The 21007-nt window shown below is 41.3% G+C and overlaps 1 protein-coding gene across 4 annotated transcripts in view; it reads right to left on the minus strand.

The window, feature by feature from the left end:
- Positions 1–21007, minus strand: part of ptprn2 (protein tyrosine phosphatase receptor type N2) — a 247133-nt gene that overhangs the window by 205854 nt on the left and 20272 nt on the right. For 3 of the 4 annotated variants that reach the window (XR_011666471.1, XM_071329113.1, XM_071329111.1), the window contains exon 2: positions 5819–5869. The exons of the other annotated variant lie outside the window; for it this stretch is intronic. Coding sequence is in view for 2 of the 3 variants with exons in the window: in XM_071329113.1 (XP_071185214.1) it covers positions 5819–5869 (51 nt within the window). In the remaining variant the exon portion in view is untranslated. The remainder of the gene's footprint in view (positions 1–5818; positions 5870–21007) is intronic. 4 annotated transcript variants of the gene reach the window in all.

Genomic DNA, 21007 nt, shown 5'->3' on the forward strand with positions numbered 1-21007 from the left:
GAGAGCACATATTACACAGGTTTTAAGGTCTCGGCACTGGCTGCCTGTGAGTTTAAGAATATATTTTAAGATTCTTGTATTGGTTTTTAAATTAATCCACGATTGTGTACCCCAATACACGTCAGGTCCCTCAGGTCCTCCGGCACTGGCCTTTTAACTATCCCACAGCTTAAGACCAAGAGGCATGGAGAGGCAGCCTTTAGTTACTATGCCCCCAGCCTCTGGAATATCTTTTTAGCTTTGCTTTTCCTTAGGGTGCTTTTTAGTCATTCCATTTTTATTGTTATTCTTTTGTTTTTGGTCCTCTTATGTTTGTTGTGTAGTAAATATTTCAGTTTTATTTTCATTGTTTTCATTCGTTTTTTTCCTGTAACGCGCATTGTGTTGCATTCCATGTCTGAAATGTGCTGCATAAATAAAGCTGGATTTGATTTGATCATTACTCATTGTGTATTTATTATGACTTTTATTGTTACCTGTTTTACTTTTCTAGTATCTCTCTAATTCCTTTCTCTCTGCATTATTGCGAAGGACCCATAGGTAAGCCTTTCACTGTTAGTCTACACATGTTGTTTACGAAGCATGTGACAAATAATAGTTGATTTGAGACATTTCTAATAAAAAATGTTCAGGACAAATGTCTCAAAATGACAGGGGCAAGGGCCACAACAACATGAGGTATTTGAACAAACCATTGGGGTCTGAGCTCAAACACTAATCAAGGCTACAGGAGCTTTCAGCTGGCAACAAATCAATATATGTGTCCACATACATGCACACGTCACGAAGTCGGTTCCTCTCCTTGTTCGGGCGGCGTTCGGCAGTCGACGTCGGCGGTCTTCTAGCCATCGCCGATCCACTTTTCATTTTCCATTTGTTTTGTCTTGTTTTCCCACACACCTGGTTTACATTTCCCTCATTACTTGTCATGTATTTAACCCTCTGTTCCCCCCATGTCTGTGTGTGAAATTGTTTGTTGTAAGTGCTTGTGCACATTTTGACTGGTGCGCGACAGGTTTTGTACCCATATTTTGTTAATCTGGATGCCGTTGGTTTTGATAATTAAACTGCTCCGGTTATTACCCAGTTCTGCTCTCCTGCGTCTGACTTCCCTGCCACCAGTTACGCACCCCTTACAACACATTACATGCCAAGAGCATTGGTAAAGCCCAACAGTGGGCTAACCGTAATCAGTAGAAATTAATCTCGATTCAATCAAATTGAAAATAGAATTACGTTAAACATACAACAATAACTAATCAATTTAATTAAATTGGAAAAGAAAAGGCTAAATATAGATAGAATCTCTGTAGCGCCATTGTTTGCGTCTCAAATGGCACCCTATTCCCTATATAGTGCACTACTTTTGACCAAAATGAATGCACTATATAAAGAATAATGTGCATTTAGGACACATACATAGAGTTGTTTTGAATGTGTGTGAGGCCTTTGAAAATAAGGTGGAATGTTGATTGACAGATATAGGTCGTTATCACTAAAACGTCACAATACGGTGCAGAGCATTCGATTTGGCTGCTGGGGTGCAAGGAGACCTTGACAACTACGTACCGTTTTCATGGGATGGTTTAGTAAATGTTATAACTATTTCGTTTTAATATCATCACCTCTTCAAGAGCATAGTCAGAACTATACATTTACGATTATTCCACATTTACCTCTATCAAGTAACTGCATGCTTTTTATGATCAGTAAACCTCAACTGATCATGTGGTTTCAGATACGTGAGGGTAGCCGATCCATTTGGCACGTAGCTATCTAGCTAGCTAAGCAACTAACGTGTCATTTAGCTTGCTTCATCAGAGGTTAGGCTTTTGGAAAGAGCTTGACATTGGAAAGTCCTTGTCCTGGTTAAGTTGTCAGTCAGACTAGTGTCATCACCACTATGAATGGCAAGCAAATATAGCCATCTACTTTATCTCCTGAAAGTTAGCTTGTTAACTAGCCATATGGATGTGATCTGTTATTAGATAGCTAGCCAATTTGACATGGTCCATCAATCAATGTAGGCTATCATGCCTGTCAGCAGCAATCGGGATTAAACACTCACAATGTTGAAAAGGGGATAGTGTTTGCTAACTTCGCTAGGTAGGTACGTTGGTTGGAATACATTAGGTCTACTTAACACATTATGTTTAGCCAACTGTACAAACTTTCTACCGGTAGCTTGCAAAGTAAACATTATCACCTAACAGTACATCGGCAAATGCGCCCTTCTGCTGCTTGACAGGCAGATCCCACAAAGGGTGGGAAATGATCTAAAACCACTAAACCACCACACACAGGTATGGTTCACTTTTATTTTAAATCACTCAAATATCCAATTAATGGGGGCCAATACTGAGAGATATCGTGAGACTCCCCTTTGGATTTACATGACCAATTATTGATGTTTACTGATCATGAAAAGCATGCAGTTACTTGCTGTATTACGCTGATGAGAGACCTAGAGCTAAATGTGCACAATCGTTTTGCATGGAATAATCGAAAATCTGTAGTTCTGACTATGCTCTTCAAAACGTGATGGTATTACAACCAAATAGTTCATATTTATTTAACAAAACGCCACACAGTTGTCAATGATTTTAGCGGAGGTTGGGGTCTCCATCCCCCCCAACAGGCAAATCATTCACTCTGCACCTTATTGTAATGTTTTATTGATAATAACACAATAATAATAATAATAATCCTACAACCGGTAAAGCAATTTAACTGTGAGCACTGATGCTTTAGGACAGTGGTCACCAAACGGTCGATCGCGATTGACTGGTTGATCACCAAGGGATTCCTAGTTGATCGCGAAACATTTATTTTTATTTATTTAATTTTTGTACTTTTTACCCAGTTTTCTCCCCAATTGGTAGTTACAGTCTTGTCCCATCGCTGCAACTCCCGTACGGACTCAGCTTTCATTTGCCATTCACAATGAGGAAAAGGCACCGATGATTCCTCCTATCTTCCAATATCTCTAGTTAATGGAGACACTAAGAGTTTCAAAGAAAATTCTCAGCCATGGAAAAGGGGCCATATCCTGGTGAGGGGTGTGAAATGAGTTCTTTCTAGAAATCTCACTCCTGTGTCACTGACCGCCATGCCAGCAGCTAAGCTGAATGAGAAACAGAGTAAGGTTGAACCAGCCTAAAATTATCCAGGTTAGTTCTTCAGGGACCGAGAGCAGAGAATAAGAGTCGGAGGTAGTTATACAACCACACAATCTTCTCACAGGTTTATTCATTAGGAGTGAATGAGTCTATATACAGAGCAACAGAGCATAATCTTAGATACGGATAAGAGCGCCCACGTTAAGCATTTTCTTAAGATTTTAGATTGGGAGTTAGATTGATGGAGATCCAATGTAAGTGTTCCTTTGCAAGCTTCACCTCATTTGAAGATTGATTTCATCATGAGCTCATTTGGGCTAAATGAAGCGAGCTGCGTTCATTCAAACTAAATAACATTTAAGCCCAGACGTTGAGTCATTATGTTTACTGGTGTAAAGAAAAATCAAAAACGCAAACACACACAGATGTGGTGTCTAGGCCAGGGATCTGTTAGAAGTACATGACAGAGAACACGTATTAAGCGTCTCAGAGTAGAAGTGCTGATTTAAGATCAGTTTTGCAGTTTTAGATCACGATGAAGCTGGACAAGGGGAAGTTGATCCTGGATCAGCACTCCTACTCTGAGATGAACGCTTGATAAATACCCGCCCCTCAACGACTATCAGGACAATTTCCTATGGGGAATACATTAAGCTTAACCTTAACAACGCTGCCTTCTGTTCATCCACACATGTTTGTGTTGTGTATGCAACTGTACACGATTCTTCCCAAAGGCCAAATGAATAAAGCCTCAACATTTCCCCCCTCACTCTATGTCATTAACATTCATAGCTGGATTCAAAGTAAATGTAGGAGCATACAGAGGCAATTCATTCTATACTCTACTGTATATATAACCATGAGAACTTGATTGAGAGACATAGGTTCTGTTGAGGTGCTGTGGGATCAAAAAAAAAAGAAATTGTAATTTCTTTCCATTTTATTTATGTTTTGCCCTAAGAACTTTGTGCTTCTCTCACACTTGACTCGTCAGCTATGTTTGAGCTGAATGTACAGTGCCTTCGGAAAATATTCAGACCCCTTTGACTTTTTCCACATTTTGTTATGTTACAGCTTTATTCTAAAATGATTTTTTTTAAAGAATCCTCAGCAATCTACACACAATACCCCATAATGACAAAGCGAAAACAGGTTTTTAAACATTTTTGCAAATAAAAATAAAAAATCTATATATACTGTACAGTGCATTCGGAAAGCATTCACTCCCCTTGACTTTTTCCACATTTTGTTACGTTTTTAGAAATGTTTGAAAACAGAAATACCTTATTTACAGAAGTATTCGGACCCTTTGCTATGAGACTCAAAATTGAGCTCAGGTGCATCCTGTTTCGATTGATAATCCTTGAGATGTTTCTACAACTTGATTGGAGTCCACCAGGTAAGGTAATTTCAATTGATTGGACATGATTTGGAAAGGCACATACCTGTCTATATAAGGTCCCACAGAGCAAAAACCAAGACATGTGGCTGAAGGAATTGTCCATAGAGTGCCGAGACAGGATTGTGTCGAGGCACAGATCTGGGGAAGAGTACCAAAACATTTCTGCAGCATTGAAGGTCCCCAAGAATACAGTGGCCTCCATCATTCTTAAATGGAAGAAGTTTGGAACCACCAAGACTCTTCCTAGAGCTGGCCGCCTGGCCAAACTGAGCAACCGGGGTAGAAGAGCCTTGGTTAGGCAGGTGACCAAGAACCCGATGGTCACTCTGAAAGAGTTCCTCTGTGAGTTCCTCTGTGGAGATGGGAGAACCTTCCAGAAGCCACTCCTCAGCAAAAGGCACATGACAGCCCGCTTGGAGTTTGCCAAAAGGCACCTAAAGACTCTCAGGCCATAAGAAACAAAATTCTCTGGTCTGATGAAACCAAGATTGAACTCTTTGGCATGAATGCCAAGCGTCACGTCTGGAAGAAACCTGGCACCATCCCTATGGTGAAGCATGGTGGTGGCAGCATCATGCTGTGTGGATGTTTTTCAGCGGCAGGGACTGGGAGACTAGTCAGGATCGAGGGAGCAAAGTGCAGAGAGTTCCTTGATAAAAACCTGCTCCAGAGCACACAGGACCTCAGACTGGGGCGACGGTTCATCTTCCAACAGGACAACGACCCTAAGCACACAGCCAAGACAACGCAGGAGTGGCTTCAGGACAAGTCTCTGAATGTCTTTGAGTGTCCCAGCCGGAGCTCAGACTTAAACCCAATCGAACATCTCTGGAGAAACCATAAAATAGCTGTGCAGCAACGCTCCCATTCAACCTGACAGAGCTTGAAAGGATCTGTAGAGAGGAATGGGAGAAACTCCCCAAATACAGGTGTGCCAAGCTTGTAGCGTCATACCCAAGAAGACTTGAGGCTGTAATCACTGCCAAAGGTGCTTCAACATAGTCCTGCGTAAAGGGTCTGAATACTTATGCAAATGTGATATGTCAGCTTTTTATTTTTAATACATTTGCTCAGGCCCTATGGGCCCTGGTCAAAAGTAGTGCACTATAAAGGGAGTAGGGTGCTATTTGGGATGCAGGCTTAGTTTCCCCCCGGTAGTGATGAAAAGCAATGAGTGCTTTAGAATAGTGTGTGTGAGTCGATACCATCACTGAAGGGCTGCTGTATAATGAGGGTGGTGGGCAGTTGGTTGATTGTCACTTCTCAGAATAGAACCCTTTGAAGCTGGCTGGCTTACCATTAGCGCAGAACTCGTAAGGTGTACAGAGCTCATCCTCGAACAGGCAACCTGAAACAGAGAAAGAAATGCAAACCTAGAACACAATTTACAACACATCACAATCATTCTCAAAGGACATTACACTTTCAAATCAAAGGTTGCCAGACGTTTTCAGACCTCTAGCAGTCTAATGCATGACGAAACCACATCCCACAACATCGGTTGTTTAGATTGAGCTATATGCCTCCACCCCGAATGAATGGAAAAGATAAGCACCGAATAAAATAAAAACAGGAAATTAGACAGTGCACATTTTTTCCATTCATTTGGGATTAGCTGGATCTGCACATTAGTCCACTTTTTAAGACTGAATGTATGTGAAAAATGATCATTTGTAGGTGAAATATCTCCTTAGCAAAGCACAAGTTTTAATTGACTAAAGTATCAAACAAGTTCCCTGACATTTTGTCCAAAAGGTTAATGCGCCATTGAAGAATTGATCTGATCAATAAAGTCTTGGCGTCTGATCACATTCATCAAAGTCTCCTTACTACAGACTAAGGGGCAAATCAAAAAGCCAGCCAGTAAGTCATTATTTCATCCACACACAGAAAAAAATATAGAAATAGAACATTAACACAACAACACTGACGGCATAGGCTACATCAAGTCCCTTTTAGGAGTAGGCTACAGAGGCACACAGCACCATGATACACCACTGCACTGTGCCTTTAGTTTTAAGCATGACCTCTACGCCAGTGTGTTTCATAAGAGCCAGCTGCCAGCCAAATACTACACTCATAGAAAAAAAGGGTTCCAAAAGGGTTCTTCGGCTGTCCTCGTAGGGGAACTCTTTTGGGTTCCAGATAGAACCCTTTTGGGTTCCATGTAGAACCCTCTGTGGAAAGGGTTTTACATGGACGCTAAAAGGGTTATACCTGGAACCAAAAGGGGTCCTTCAAAGGGTTCTCCTATGGGGACAGCCAAAGAACCCTGTACACTCTTAGAAAAAAAATTGCTATGTAGAACATAACAGTTCTAGATAGCACATTTTTTTCCAAGAGTGTACTTAATTGACTTTAACAATGTTGGGTGCATCACTGCCACCAAATTTAATTTTGTGCACCACCCTGTCTGACACCTTTTTTCATTACACTGGCTACTTCAGATGATCAGGAACACACTGTAATGCCCAATGGTACCGCTATCTATCACCAATTAGCCAGAGTCCTTCCTCTGTCCTGTCTGGGTCTAATATCCCAGGTCCACGGGCAATGTTCTTCCCCTATATAATTATTAATGAACATTAGTGCTGACTGAGCGAGGCTGGGTGTTCTTGTTCCAGACTGATAAATGAACAGATGGCTGGAGCTTCTGGGTTACAGGTCCTGGTGGTCATATTTCACACTGAAGACACAGGGATCAGACTTTCCATTTAAATATTTTGAATGAATTTGTATCTTATTAACACGCGGTTCTAGGTAGCTATTTGTGTAGGTAGCTATCAAGTAAACACAATGATATCAAAGTGCAGAGATTACCACTGCTATCAACTCTCATCTACCCCGGTGAACCGAGAGGTAGAGTTGCAAAATTCCATTCCAGCCATTACTATAAGCCTGTCCTCCAATTTAAAGTGCCACTAGCCACCGCTGGTGTGTAACTGTGGTCTGCTCAGGGGTTCTGCTTACGTGACGTGGAACAATTTCATGGTAGACATCATCAAAATGATCTAAACACTATGACACTGTCTAAAATGACTTTCTCTCGGTGTTCAGGACCCCAGGCGCAGCTGTTGGCGAGCGTAAGCTAGCCAGACACAGGCCTGTCCTCTGGCTGGCAGATTTATACTGGGATGCTAAAGTGGCCTTGTGTCCACGTGAGGAGAGGAGAACATTGCTGCTGCAAAATACGCCCCACTCCCAGAGGAAAAGAGGAGGTCATTTGACGACTCTTGACTTGTCGAATCCCTGGTCATAACTAGCGCACTATGAAGGGAATAGAGTGCCATTTGGGATGCAACTATGTACAGAGAGTCATTGATTATTGGTTTCTATTGTAATTAAAGGGTGGTTTGGGATTGGAGCAGAGCACAATTTTGAACAGAACATTAATTTCCCACAATCCAATGTGGGAGTACTTTTCAAGAGGACCTACATTCGTAGACAGTGGGCCTGGGCCATATCACGACACAACCTCAATAGCTCGGGGGTAGTCAGGTGTAGCGCACAAAGGCAGTGTGACGTCAACAGCTGAATCCTCCGTGTCATTGGTTCGGGATTGGAACAATGCAAACTTATGAACAGAACCTTTACTTCCAGTTAAATATTTGGAAAATCCATTCTGAGAATACTTGTCAAGAGGACCTATTCGTAGGCAGTGTGCCACATCACGACACAACATCAATAGCCCCTATGGGCACACAAAGGCAGTGTGACGTCAACAGATGAATCCAGATGAACACAGGATATTCCTCAGTGATGGCCCATCGCACTGAGTCACACCACTCTGTCCTTTTATCACTTTCTCTTTCTTTCTCTCACTCTATTTATCACCTGCAATGGTCGAAAGCAAGCGCACCCAGATGACCCTGTTGGACAGAGGTGCGCGGTTCGCGGCGGTGCATGCCTAATGGACTGAGTTCGGGGGAGAAGCCTTGGACAGACAGTACTTTAATGACTGCCTACAGATGTGAGCAGTCTATTAATCCCTCTACTGAAAGGAGAGAGAGAGAGAGAGAGGCAGAGAGATGATAAAGCATTACATGATGACCATTGTAATTGTGACCCAGAGAATGAAATATATTAAAAAGCTTTCCAGACAGGCCTCCAGAGTGGTCTATGGCACTGCATCGCAGTGTATGTTTGATCCCAGGCTGTCATTAACGGCCCATGACCAGAAGTACCATAGGGTGGTGAACAATTGGCCCAGAATTGTCCGGGTTAGGGGAGGGTTTGGCCGGTGGAGCTTAACATGGCTCATCGCGCTCTAGCGACTCCTTGTGGCGGTCCGGGCGGCTGTAGGCTGACTTCGGTCATCAGTATAATGGTGTTTCCTCCTACTGTACACATTGGTGCAGCTGGCTTCCGGGTTAAGCGAGCGGGTGTTAAGAAGCGCAGTTTGGCGGGTCATGTTCCGGGGGACGCGTGACCCAACTTTCGTCTCTCCCGAGCCCGTTGGGGAGTTGCAGCGATGAGACAAGATCGTAATCATGAAATTGGGGGTGAAACCACCTATTAAAGAGAAGTTATTAGACAGACATTGCTTGTTCAAGTTTCTTGGGTTTATTTCTGATACACATCATTAAAAACATTTCCTTAATGTTCTCTAGGCCAATTTGATTAGTCACTTTCCCGGGGATGTGAGGGCTACGTTGGCCTCCAAATTGCGTCTGCTTGGGGTAATGAATTCTTCTTTGTGTCAGCAGAATAGCTATTTAATAGTCATGGGAGTGGCATTTCACAAAGGGACATAATCACAAAACTATTATGTAGCTCTGCTTTCAGGGACAAACACACTCACAGACACACGCACGCACACACACGCGCGCACCCACACAGTTTTTCTCTCTCACACCAAATGTCTCCAGCTGTCCATATATTTAAAAGCCTGAGGAATATGACTGTTACTCAACTGTTAGGTGCCTGGGAAATGGCACCCGAGGCTTCCCTTAGCCCCTCCATACTCCATCTCCAACATCTCAACCTCCCACAATGTTGAAAACCCTACAGACTGAACCAACTTTTTAAAGCGTCTCAGAGTATGAGTGCTGATCTAGGATCAGGTCCCCCCTGTCTATGTAATCATACGCGGTGTGATCAAGTTTTGTAAATACTGACCCATATCCCTTTGAAATGTTGCTTCAGTGCTTCAGGACTCTCAACCAACCATGGGATGGCCTCTTCATCGTGCTCCTCACCCCTCGGCAATTACTGTCAGTCCACTCAACTTTACCACCTAAACACTCCGCCATCTACTTCATTCATTACGTTGTCTGTGAGGGCTTGTCAGCTCTCAATATTAATTAATGCCTTCAATTTAATGAAGTGTCCGCCGTGTGTGTGTGTTGGTGGTGGTTGGTCAGATAGTACTGAGTGAGAGTAAGGCGGGCAGGACGACGAATTGATAACGCCACGTTTCCACTCCTGGACGCGGTGGTGGTGGAGATGATTAAAACGGTCTTTTAATTAAAATGCAATCAATGAGGATGATGTTGAGGACCTCAGGACAAAAAAATTGTAAATGGGTCCTGTTGTTGTCATCAGGTATCTGAGGAGAGAAACTCTTCAGAGAGAAACTCATATCTAAATTAACTAACCACATTACAACGCATGGCTATTTGAAGAGGTTATTTCCAAAACGCTATATCCACCAATTTTTTACATTTCGTTTTTTTTTTTTTTATCAGAAATGATTGCTTATGGGACCTTCATGTGTGTGTAAAATATGACTGTTCTCAGAAGATAGATCATAGATGTGTTTGAAAATGTGTTTACTGTATGTCAATTGTTAAGCTGGAATAGAATGTCCGTCTCCTGTAAATTTGACTGTGATATGTGGTTGTCTCACCTAGCTATCTTAAGATGAACACACTAACTGTAAGACACTCTGGATAAGAGCATCTGCTAAATGACTAAAATGTCAAACGTAAATGCTTTACATACAAATATCATATTACTGTATTGAATTATAAAAATAAAATGTATCATTTGTACAATTATTTTTTTTTAAAGCTGTATTTATTTGTTCAATTTGACTGTGTAAAACCTAGCAGGACTACTTATTTCTCTGAGAGTCTGATGGATATATGCGTTTTGCAAAAAAACATGATTATTTGTCTCTCTGAAATGAAACCATCAAGTGATTTTAAACAAATATGTCTGTCAATGAACAACCTTCTCCAAATGCTGGCACATGTTGACTCCAATGCTTCCCACAATTGTGTCTTGTTGCCTGGATGGCCTTTGGATGGTGGACCATTCTTGACACACAAGGGAAACTGTTGAGCGTGAAAGACCCAGCAGCATTGCAGTTCTTGACACAAACCGGTGCGACTGGCACGGACCACCATACCCCATTGAAAGGGACTTAAATCTTTTGTCACCCTCTGAATGGCACACATACACAATCCATGTCTCAATTGTCTCAAAGCTTAAAAATCCTTCTTTAACCTGTCTCCTCCGCTTTATCTAAACTGATTGATCTGTCCCCAATACAAATTGACGTGCCACTATAACCACATAGGAGATAAATTGGTACAGCATTCTCACTCAAGGGTGCAACAAATATAGCCTCTTAAAATGCACGCCGCAAAATATGTTAATAAGCCAGGAACAACAATACCCTGCACACAGTAGTGGTCAAAGGGTTTTTGGCACTCCAAAGATACAGTACGCTACTGTATTCTGTGAGATGGAATTACAGCACCATTCTAAACACAGCAATTATTTGCCCCGCCCACAACATTTCCCCTCAATGCACCATGATTTACAGTATGCTGCAGTAAAAATGTTCAGAGTATTTTACGGTCGGTAATACCAAACATTACTTTATAATTTAGTTTTCCATTACAGTGTAAGTGAAAGAAAAATATACCTCACACTCTAGAAGTAGTCTCCGCATTTAGGAGTAGTCTCTGCATGTGTATGAATCCTCACCAGGGGTCTCGGGGTTCTCACTACGTGGCAAAATGGTATCCGCATTCTCCCAGTCTTGACTGCTAGCACACCGACTACATCAAGGACTGATCCATCAGGTTACCATGGTGAGGCCAGCCCTAGACTATAATAAGCATCCATCTTTGGAACTCCTCCACCACACCAAATGGATAGCGGTTCAAACCACACTGATTGGGTTGTGTTGCTTTCGTTTTTATTGCGAATGAGCAAACTTTGACAAGAGTGACTGACTCATTTGACTGACTTTACTCATTCTTACCAGGCTCCGACATAGCTTGTGATGATCCAACACATGACAGTTCAGCGTTACGTTATTACAGCCTAATGCAAAATGAATTTGCTGAATAGAATGGGCTTTAACTACAGGTAGGATGAATGTAGCAGCTGATGCTAAATATAGCTAGAGCCGGGTGACCTGATTTGCATTGATATGTGGAGGATCAAGAAGATCTGAACCAGACTACGGTGTCCACATTAGGACAGCGGCAGCCTCAGCAGGACTTCTTTCTATCTTTTTTTCTAGAGTGTGTATGAGCTGTATAATTTAATGCACATCAATAACACATTGTCACCTGTTTAGGCAGCACAATGACGTATTGTCGTACACAGCAAATTCTCCAATGTAAGAAAACATAATAAAACTAAAACAGAGGGTTAAATCAACACTGAAAGTGTTGAGTCTATCGACCCATTTAGACACCGGAACAGTGCTAAATTAACACTGATTAGTGTAAAGCCTTATTCAAATATGTCCCAGAGTGCCTTGCCTTTCGAGTAAATTGTAGAGATACCACCCATAATTGCATGTGTTAGTGACAGAGACATGCTTGTTGCACTCATACATTTTTGGTACTGTGGACTTCACCAAGTGACATCCTAAGCGAATGTCATCATTAAATTGCTTTATATTTAAACTGGAACAAAACATTTCAGTAACAAGTGCAAAAAAACCAACTAACTGATTGGATTAGTTTAGAAACATTCATGTTATTTATCTTTGTGTAGCATAAGATTAATGAATCAATGCACAGACATAGATATTGAAAGAAACAATTCTAAAGATTAACCTGCAATAGAGCATGCTGGAGAAAATGATAATGATTGGCATGGTTTTGGTTCAAAGTGATGTTTGTGAGTTTCGGGTTCATGTAAAACTAGACCCTCAAAACAAGGCCTTATGGAATACGTATGGTATTGTGTTAAATATATCTATATTCTTTTATGATAACATATTTGCTTTGAACTAAAATTTATTTGAACTAAAATGGATGAATGCAACAACCAATACTCTGTCACACTGTAAAACATTTCCCTTAAAATGTACAGTAACTTACTGGAAGAAATGGCCAGTAAGTTACTGTAATTGATTTTATAGTACAGTTACTGTAATCCATTTTACGGTAATCCATTTTACATTACCAAAATGTTACTGTAATCTAATTTACATTATATTACTGGAATTACACATGCAGTTACATATTACCCAGTGGTCTTTGTAAGTTTTCATTTTTAAATTTAGATTTTGGTCATTTAGCGAGCATTCTTGTCCTCAGCAACTTAGTCAGTGCATTCAACCAAGGTTGATAAAAATAAAATAAAAACATCACAGTCATGGCAAGTAAAACTTTTCTGTAACCGTTACTGAAAAGGGTGTCGTAGTTAAGGTTTATTGGTCTTCAAAATAATTGCAATTACAACAAGATATCTTATGACATGTCTCTGATTATCTCTGGATAGTGCCAATACAATACAGTGATATGGACGGTAACTTGATGCCAGAGCAACAAAACACAGTACATAAAGTAAAAGTGACTATTAAACTTTAAGGAAAAAAATCCACCTTTTGTGGGCAAAAGGTGGTTTAGCCCCCTCAGTTTTAGTTTTATGTCTCTATATAAAAATAGCAAAAAAAAGTTCAAATGATTGACTGACAGGTTGGTGAAAATTCTGTATCTTCGGACAAAGGACAGAGCACGCCGCGGTGTGTGTAGGGGGGCTATGGATAGGTATAACTCCTTTAGGTTACCATAAAAAGTGGGAAAGAATGCTTCTCATCTGTGGTAGGCTAAGTGAATAACGTAATACGCTTCAGCCTGTAATATTTGACTTTGATTTCGGCAGCGTGTGGACGAGCGGTTTGCTGATCTCAACGTTGTGAACAGAGTGCCACTGGTGGCGGGGGGTTATGGTATGGGCAGGCATAAGCTACGGACAATGAACACAATTGCATTTTATCGATGGCAATTTGAATACACATAGATACTGTGACGAGATACTGAGGCCCATTGTCGTGCCATTCATCCGCCGCCATCACCTCATGGTACAGCATGATAATGCATGGCTCCATGTCGCAAGGATCTGTACACAATTCTGAAGCTGAAAATGGCCCAGTTCTTCCATGGAATACATACTCACCAGACATGTCACCCATTGAGCAGGTTAGGGAGGCACTGGATCATCGTGTACAACAGAGTGTTCCAGTTCCCACCAATATCCAGCAACTTCGCACAGCCATTGAAGAGGAGTGGGACAACATTCCACAGGCCACAATCAATAGCCTGATAATCTCTATGCAAGGTCAAGGTATTGGAGTGGCCATCACAAAGCCCTGACCTCAATCCTATAGAACATTTGTGGGCAGAACTGAAAAGGTGTGTGCGAGCAAGGAGGCCTACAAACCTGACTCCGTTACACCAGCTCTGTCAGGAGGAATGGGCCAAAATACACCCAACTTATTGCGGGAAGCTTGTGTAAGGCTACCCGAAATGTTTGACCCAAGTTAAACAATTGAAAGGCAATGCTACCAAACACTAATTGAGTGTATGTAAACTTCTGACCCACTGGGAATGTGATGAAAGAAATAAAAGCTGAAATAAATCATTCTCTCTTACTAATATTTCAATTTTTTAAATAAAGTGGTGATCCTAACTGACCTAAAACAGGGAATGTTTACTTTAACTTCCTGACTGATGTCTTGAGATGTTGCTTCAATATATCCACATAATTTTCCTTCTCATGATGCCATCTATTTTGTGAGGTGCACCAGTCCCTCCTGCAGCAAAGCACCCCCACAACATGATGCTGCCACCCCCGCGCTTCATGGTTGGGATGGTGTTCTTCGGCTTGCAAGCATCCCCTTTTTCCTCCAAACATAACAATGGTCATTATGGCCAAACAGTTCTATTTTTGTTTCATCAGACCAGAGGACATTTCTCCATGTGCAGTTGCAAACCGTAGTCTGGCTTTTTTAATGGTGGTTTTGGAGCAGTGGCTTCTTCCTTGAGGAGCGGCCTTTCAGGTTATGTTGATATAGGACTCGTTTTACTGTGGATATAGATACTTTTGTACCTGTTTCCTCCAGCATCTTCACAAGGTCCTTTGCTGTTGTTCTGGGATTGATTTGCACTTTTCGCACCAAAGTACGTTCATCTCAAGGAGACAGAACGAGTCTCCTTCCTGAGCTGTATGACGGCTGCGTGGTCCCATGGTGTTTATACTTGCGTACTATTGTTTGTACAGATGAACGTGGTACCTTCAGGCATTTGGAAATTGCTCCCAAGGATGAACCAGACTTGAAGGTAGGCCTTGAAATACATCCACAGGTACACCTCCAATTGACTCGAATGATGTCAATTAGCCTATCAGAAGCTTCTAAAGCCATGACATCATTTTCTGGAATTTTCCAAGCTGTTTAAAGGCACAGTCAACTTACTGGAATTGTGATACAGTGAATTATAAGTGAAATAATCTCTATAAACAATTGTTAGAAGAATTACTTGTGTCATGCGCAAAGTAGATGTCCTAACCGACTTGCCAAAACTATAGTTTGATAACAAGAAATTTGTGGAGTGGTTGAAAAACGACTTTTAATGACTCCAACCTATGTGTATGTAAACTTCAGCTGCGCTGTCCATTGTGCTGATACAGCGCAGCGCCAACCTGTCACTTCAAAAGCACTCAATCAATGGTTTCAGAGTCTCTGCATTTGAACTTTATGTTTATTGTGATATAGTGTGATATAAACCAAATTAGAGGCCTAAAAGGCTACCAAACTTGCTGGGATTACAGGACAAAACAGATCAAATGGACATGGGTAAATATTCAACCGTTTAATACCACTCTAATCTGTTCTCTATATATGTAATTGTTAATGAACCACTACCACATACCAATTAAATTGGTGCATCACTCTCAAATATAGCTTCTTCCCTTGTAAAATATGTTAATGCATGAGAAACAACAATACCATGCACCCACTAGCTCCAAAAATGTGGTATGGTTCTGTATTCTTAATTACAGTAAATGTATGGCAGCAATTGGCCAGTAAATTACTGTAGAGTTTCAGGACAAGGTTTGTAGAATTCCTAAAATACAGTATATTACCGTATTATGTGTGGGTACAGCATTCTCACTCACAGATGCAACAAATAGCGTCTTACAAGGTACGCCTTAAAATATGTTAATGAGCCAGAGACTCTTCCCCGCCCACAACATTTTTTTCCCACAATGCGCCATAATTAATACTGTAAAACACATTTATGGTATTCTACTTTAGTTTATACATGGCCAACAGTGCACACAAAAAATACAATTATGGCTGGTAACTCTACAATTTACTAGAAATGCAAGGCTATCAGGGAAGTATTGGAATAAGGCTTTACACTAAGCAAGGGCTCTCCAACCCTGTTCTTTGGAGAGCTACCGTCTTGTAGGTTTTGACTCTGACCCTAATTTAGCACACCGGATTCTAATAATTACATGGTTGTTAAACTGAATTAGGATAGTTACAACTGGGATTTGAGCGAAACCCTACAGGAGGGTAGCTCTCCAGGAACAAACGTTGGAGAGCTCTGCACTAAGCAGTGTGCTAATTTAACACTGTTCCGGTGTCTATATGGGTCCACAGACTCAACATTTTCAGTGTTGATTTAACACTCAGTGTTAATTTGTTTGCTTTTTTAACACTGGAGAATTTGCTGTGTAAAATATGCCAACTATGATTCCTCTGCTAAATAAATGCCTTACAGCACTAACATATAAACTGGACAGATTTCAATGAATGGAAATAGCTCAGACGGAAATGTGTCTACTGAAACCTTACAGGTACCACCTCAGGTGTTTCTCTGGAAACAGGCTATTAGCACACAGATGGTGTTTCCAAATCCATTAAATTCACAGTATGTAAAAACCAGTGCTCTAGATAAGTCCTCACGCCTTGAGCACCACAATCTCCGCAGCTGTTTGGCAAAGAGAGGCGCTCCCCCAAGATGCCCCTCTGTCTGCTTCATTACTGACAGCATGTTCTGTGTAAGGTACACACAATCACCTTCAGATCACATCTGCACTGCATGTTTGTAACATAACACACTCTCAGAAAAAAAGGTATGGTTAGTGTACAGTAGTAATGTACCTTCAGGAGGTACACACTTAATCTCATACTGTTCAGTACCTTTTAGGGTGTGGATAATCTAGTTTATGGCAAAAATATTTTACCCAATATTTTGAATATTAAAAGGTACAATCCTCACACCATTAAAAAAACACAACCTTCATTATCATATTGCAGGTTGATTTTCAGAATTGTTTGTTTCAATGTGTGTTTTTGCATGCACATTGATTGATTGATTTTATGCTACACAAAGATAAATAGCATGCATTTTTCTAAACTAATCCAATCTGTTAGAAGTTTAATTTATTCCACACATTACTGAGATAGTTGTTCCCACTTGGATGGTTTAGGTATTGTCATTCCAATGCAGGTTGCAGGTGATTAAAAGTAAAGAAAAATGTGGATATCCTAACTCTGACTGAATTCCAAAAGGAATTACATATCACTTTGCATGCCAGCACACAATGTGACTTGCTTGATGTGGCCTGCAAACCAGGAGTTTCAGACTACTATGTTGGTGTAAAAATAGATTGTCAAAGTATGGCCTTATGTAATGTATTGTCATAAACAGTTTTATTTCAATTAATATTCACTTAGGCACTCAACTGGAAGGCTACAGGACTGAAGGTCCATGATTGCAACAACCATGTCTCTGTCAAGAGCAAACACAGTCATGCGCGGTACTGGGAACGCGGCACCTTGGAAATATGCAAATCGGACTTTACAGCCTACAGTGTTAAAACAATACCCCCCAAAACATTTTGAAGGTACATTTTTGCCACTTAAAAGGAACAAACAGCTTTTTTCACTATTGTGGTAGCCTAAAGAGGCAAATTTGCACCTTCTGCAAAGTAAGCTTTTGTACCTGTACCTCTACACTAGTGGCTCTTTTAGGGTACGAACTGCAAGGGTACAATTATAGTGCCTTCAGAAAGTATTCATACCCCTTGACTTATTCCACAATTTGCTGTTACTGCCTGAATTCAAAATGGATTAAGTATTTTTTACTCGCTCTATACACAATACCCCATAATGACAAAGTGAAAACATGTTTTTCGAAATGTTAGCAAATTTATTGAAAATTAAATACAAAAATATATCATTTACATAAGTATTCACACCTGAGTCAATACTTTGTAGAAGCACCTTTGTATCTAAGAGATTTCCACACCTGGATTGTGCCACATTTGCCCATTATAATTCTTCAAGCTCTTTCAAATTGATTGCTGATCATTGCTAGACAACCATTTTCAGGTCTTGTCATGGAATTTCAAGTAGGTTTAAGTCAAAATTGTAACTCGGTCACTCAGGAAGATTCACTGTCTTCCTGGTATGCAACTCCCGTGTATATTTGACCTTGTGTTTTAGGTTATTGTCCTGCTGAAAGGTGAATTCAGCTCCCAGTGTCTGGTGGAAAGTGGGCTGAACCAGGTTTTCCTCTAGTATTTTGCCTTGGCTTAGCTACATTCAATTTTTTTTTATCCTGAAAAAAACCTCACCCATCCTTAATGATTACAAGCATACTCATGACATGATGCAGCCACCACTATGCTTGAAAATATGGAGAGTGGTACTCAGTAATGTGTTGTATTGGATTTGCTCCAAACATAACACTTTATATTCAGGAAATAAAGTTAATTTCTTTACCCAACCGTGGGACAGACTATGTTTGTTCCCACACTTGGGACTCTGACTCTCTATTGGTTACACAGACTTTTGGCCTCACATCTTATTCTTACCACCTCTCGCCGGCTTCGTATTCGTGTTACCTGATGTAATTGCAGTACAATATGATCTTGTTGCCATCTGATGCACATTCAGATGTCATAAATCAGCACTGCAGAGCTCTCCCTGTACTATGCCATGCCTTCATTGTATTACTGTTGATGATATCTGGAAATGTGCATGTACACCCTGGCCCATCTACAGTTGCTAGCCCCAATTCTGACGTGTGCTCTGATATCTGCTTCACTGATTTCTGCTCTCGTAAAAGCCTGGATTTTCTGCACGTTAACACTAGAAGCGTATTACCTAAACTGGATCAATTGAAAGTGTGGGTTCACAGCTCCAATCCAGATGTGTTGGTTATTACTGAGACGTGGTTAAGAAAGAGTGTTTTGAATACTGATGTTAACCTTTCTGGTTATAACCTTTTTCGGCAAGACAGATCTTCCAAAGGTGGGGGAGTGGCAATCTTTACGCTTGGACCTTCTTTTTTGATAATTTCAGTGGTATTGTTAACAAACACTCCCCCATAAAGAAAACTAGAATTAAAAACAGGTTCAGCCCCTGGTTTGACCGTGATCTTGCAGAGTTACTCCTCCTCAAGAAATGCATTTGGCGAAAGGCTCGGGCACACGCATACTCAAGCTGACTGGCTATCATTCAGGCAAATGAGAAATAAGTGCACTAAGGCTATCCGGAAGGCCAAAGTTAGATACTTTAAGGTGCAATTCTCTCTCTGTGGGTCTAACTCCAAGAAGTTCTGGAAAACGGTTAAAGACCTGGAGAATAAACCCTCCTCCTCACAGCTGCCCATGTCCCTTAATGTTGATGATGTGGTTGTTACTGACAAGAAGCACATGGCTGAGCTCTTTAATCACCACTTCATTAAGTCAGGATTCCTATTTGATTCAGCCATGCCTCCTTTCACGTCCAACATTTCCTAATCTCCCACCCTTTCTAATGCGACTAGCCACAACGCTCCTCCCTCTTTTCCCCTGCCCCGCTACAAAGTTTCTCCCTGCAAGCAGTCACTGAGTCCGAGGTACTAAAGGAGCTCCTTAAACTTGACCCCAAAAAAACATCTGGGTCAGATGGTTTAGACCCTTCCTTCTTTAAGGTTGCTGCCCCTATCATCGCCAAGCCTGTCTGTCCATTCTGGGGAGGTTCCCATTGCTTGGAAGGCAGCCACAGTTCGTCCTTTATTTAAAAGGGGGAGATCAAGCTGATCCTAACTGTTATAGGCCTATTTATATTTTGTCCTGTTTATCAAAAGTGTTGGAAAAACTGTTTGTAGTATTCTCTCTGGTATGCAATCTGGTTTCCGCTCAGGTTACGGATGTGTCACTGCAACCTTAAAGGTCCTCAATGATGTCACCATTGCCCTTGATTCTAAGTAATATTGTGCTGCTGTTTTTATTGACTTGGCCAAAGCTTTTTATACGGACGGTAGACTATTCCATTCCTGTGGGCTGGCTAAGGAGTATTAGTGTATCTGAGAGGTCTCAGCCACTGCCTGTCACCAAGGGAGTACCCCAAGGCTCAATCCAAGACCCCACACTCTTCTCAATTTACATCAACAACATAGCTCAGGCAGTAGGAAGCGCTCTCATGCATTTACTGTATATGCAGATGATACCGTCTTATACTCAGCTGGCCTCTCCCCGGATTTTGTGTTAAATGCTCTACAACAAAGCTTTCTTAGTGTCCAAAAAGCTTTCTCTACCCTCAACCTTGTTCTGAACACCTCCAAAACAAAGGTCATGTGGTTTGGTAAGAAGAATGCCCCTCTTCCCACAGGTGTTATTACTACCTCTGAGGGTTTAGAGCTTGAGGTAGTCACCTCATACACATACTTGGGAGTATGGCTAGAAGGTGCACTGTCCTTCTCTCAGCACATATCAAAGCTGCAGGCTAAAGTTAAATCTAGACTTGGTTTCCTCTATCGTAATCGCTCCTCTTTCACCCCAGCCGCCAAACTAACCCTGATTAAGATGACCATCCTACCCATGCTAGATTACGGACACGTCATTTATAGATCGGCAGGTAAGGGTGCTCGCGAGCGGCTAGATGTTCTTTACCATTCGGCCATCAGATTTGCCACCAATGCTCCTTGTAGGACACATCACTGCACTCTATACTCCTGTAAACTGGTCATCTCTGTATACCTGTCACAAGATCCACTGGTTGATGCATATTTATTCCCCCCTATCTGAGATATCTGAGATATCTACTGCAGCCCTCATCCTCCACATACAACATCCGTTCTGCCAGTCACATTCTGTTAAAGGTCCCCAAAGCACACACATCCCTGGGTCACTCCTCTTTTCTGTTCGCTTCAGCTAGCGACCTAAACAAGCAGCAACAAACACTCAACTAGACAGTTTTATCTCAATCTCTTCATTCAAAGACTCAATC

This window comes from Salvelinus alpinus, chromosome 10, assembly GCF_045679555.1.
Source record: "Salvelinus alpinus chromosome 10, SLU_Salpinus.1, whole genome shotgun sequence".
Lineage (NCBI taxonomy): Eukaryota > Metazoa > Chordata > Actinopteri > Salmoniformes > Salmonidae > Salvelinus > Salvelinus alpinus.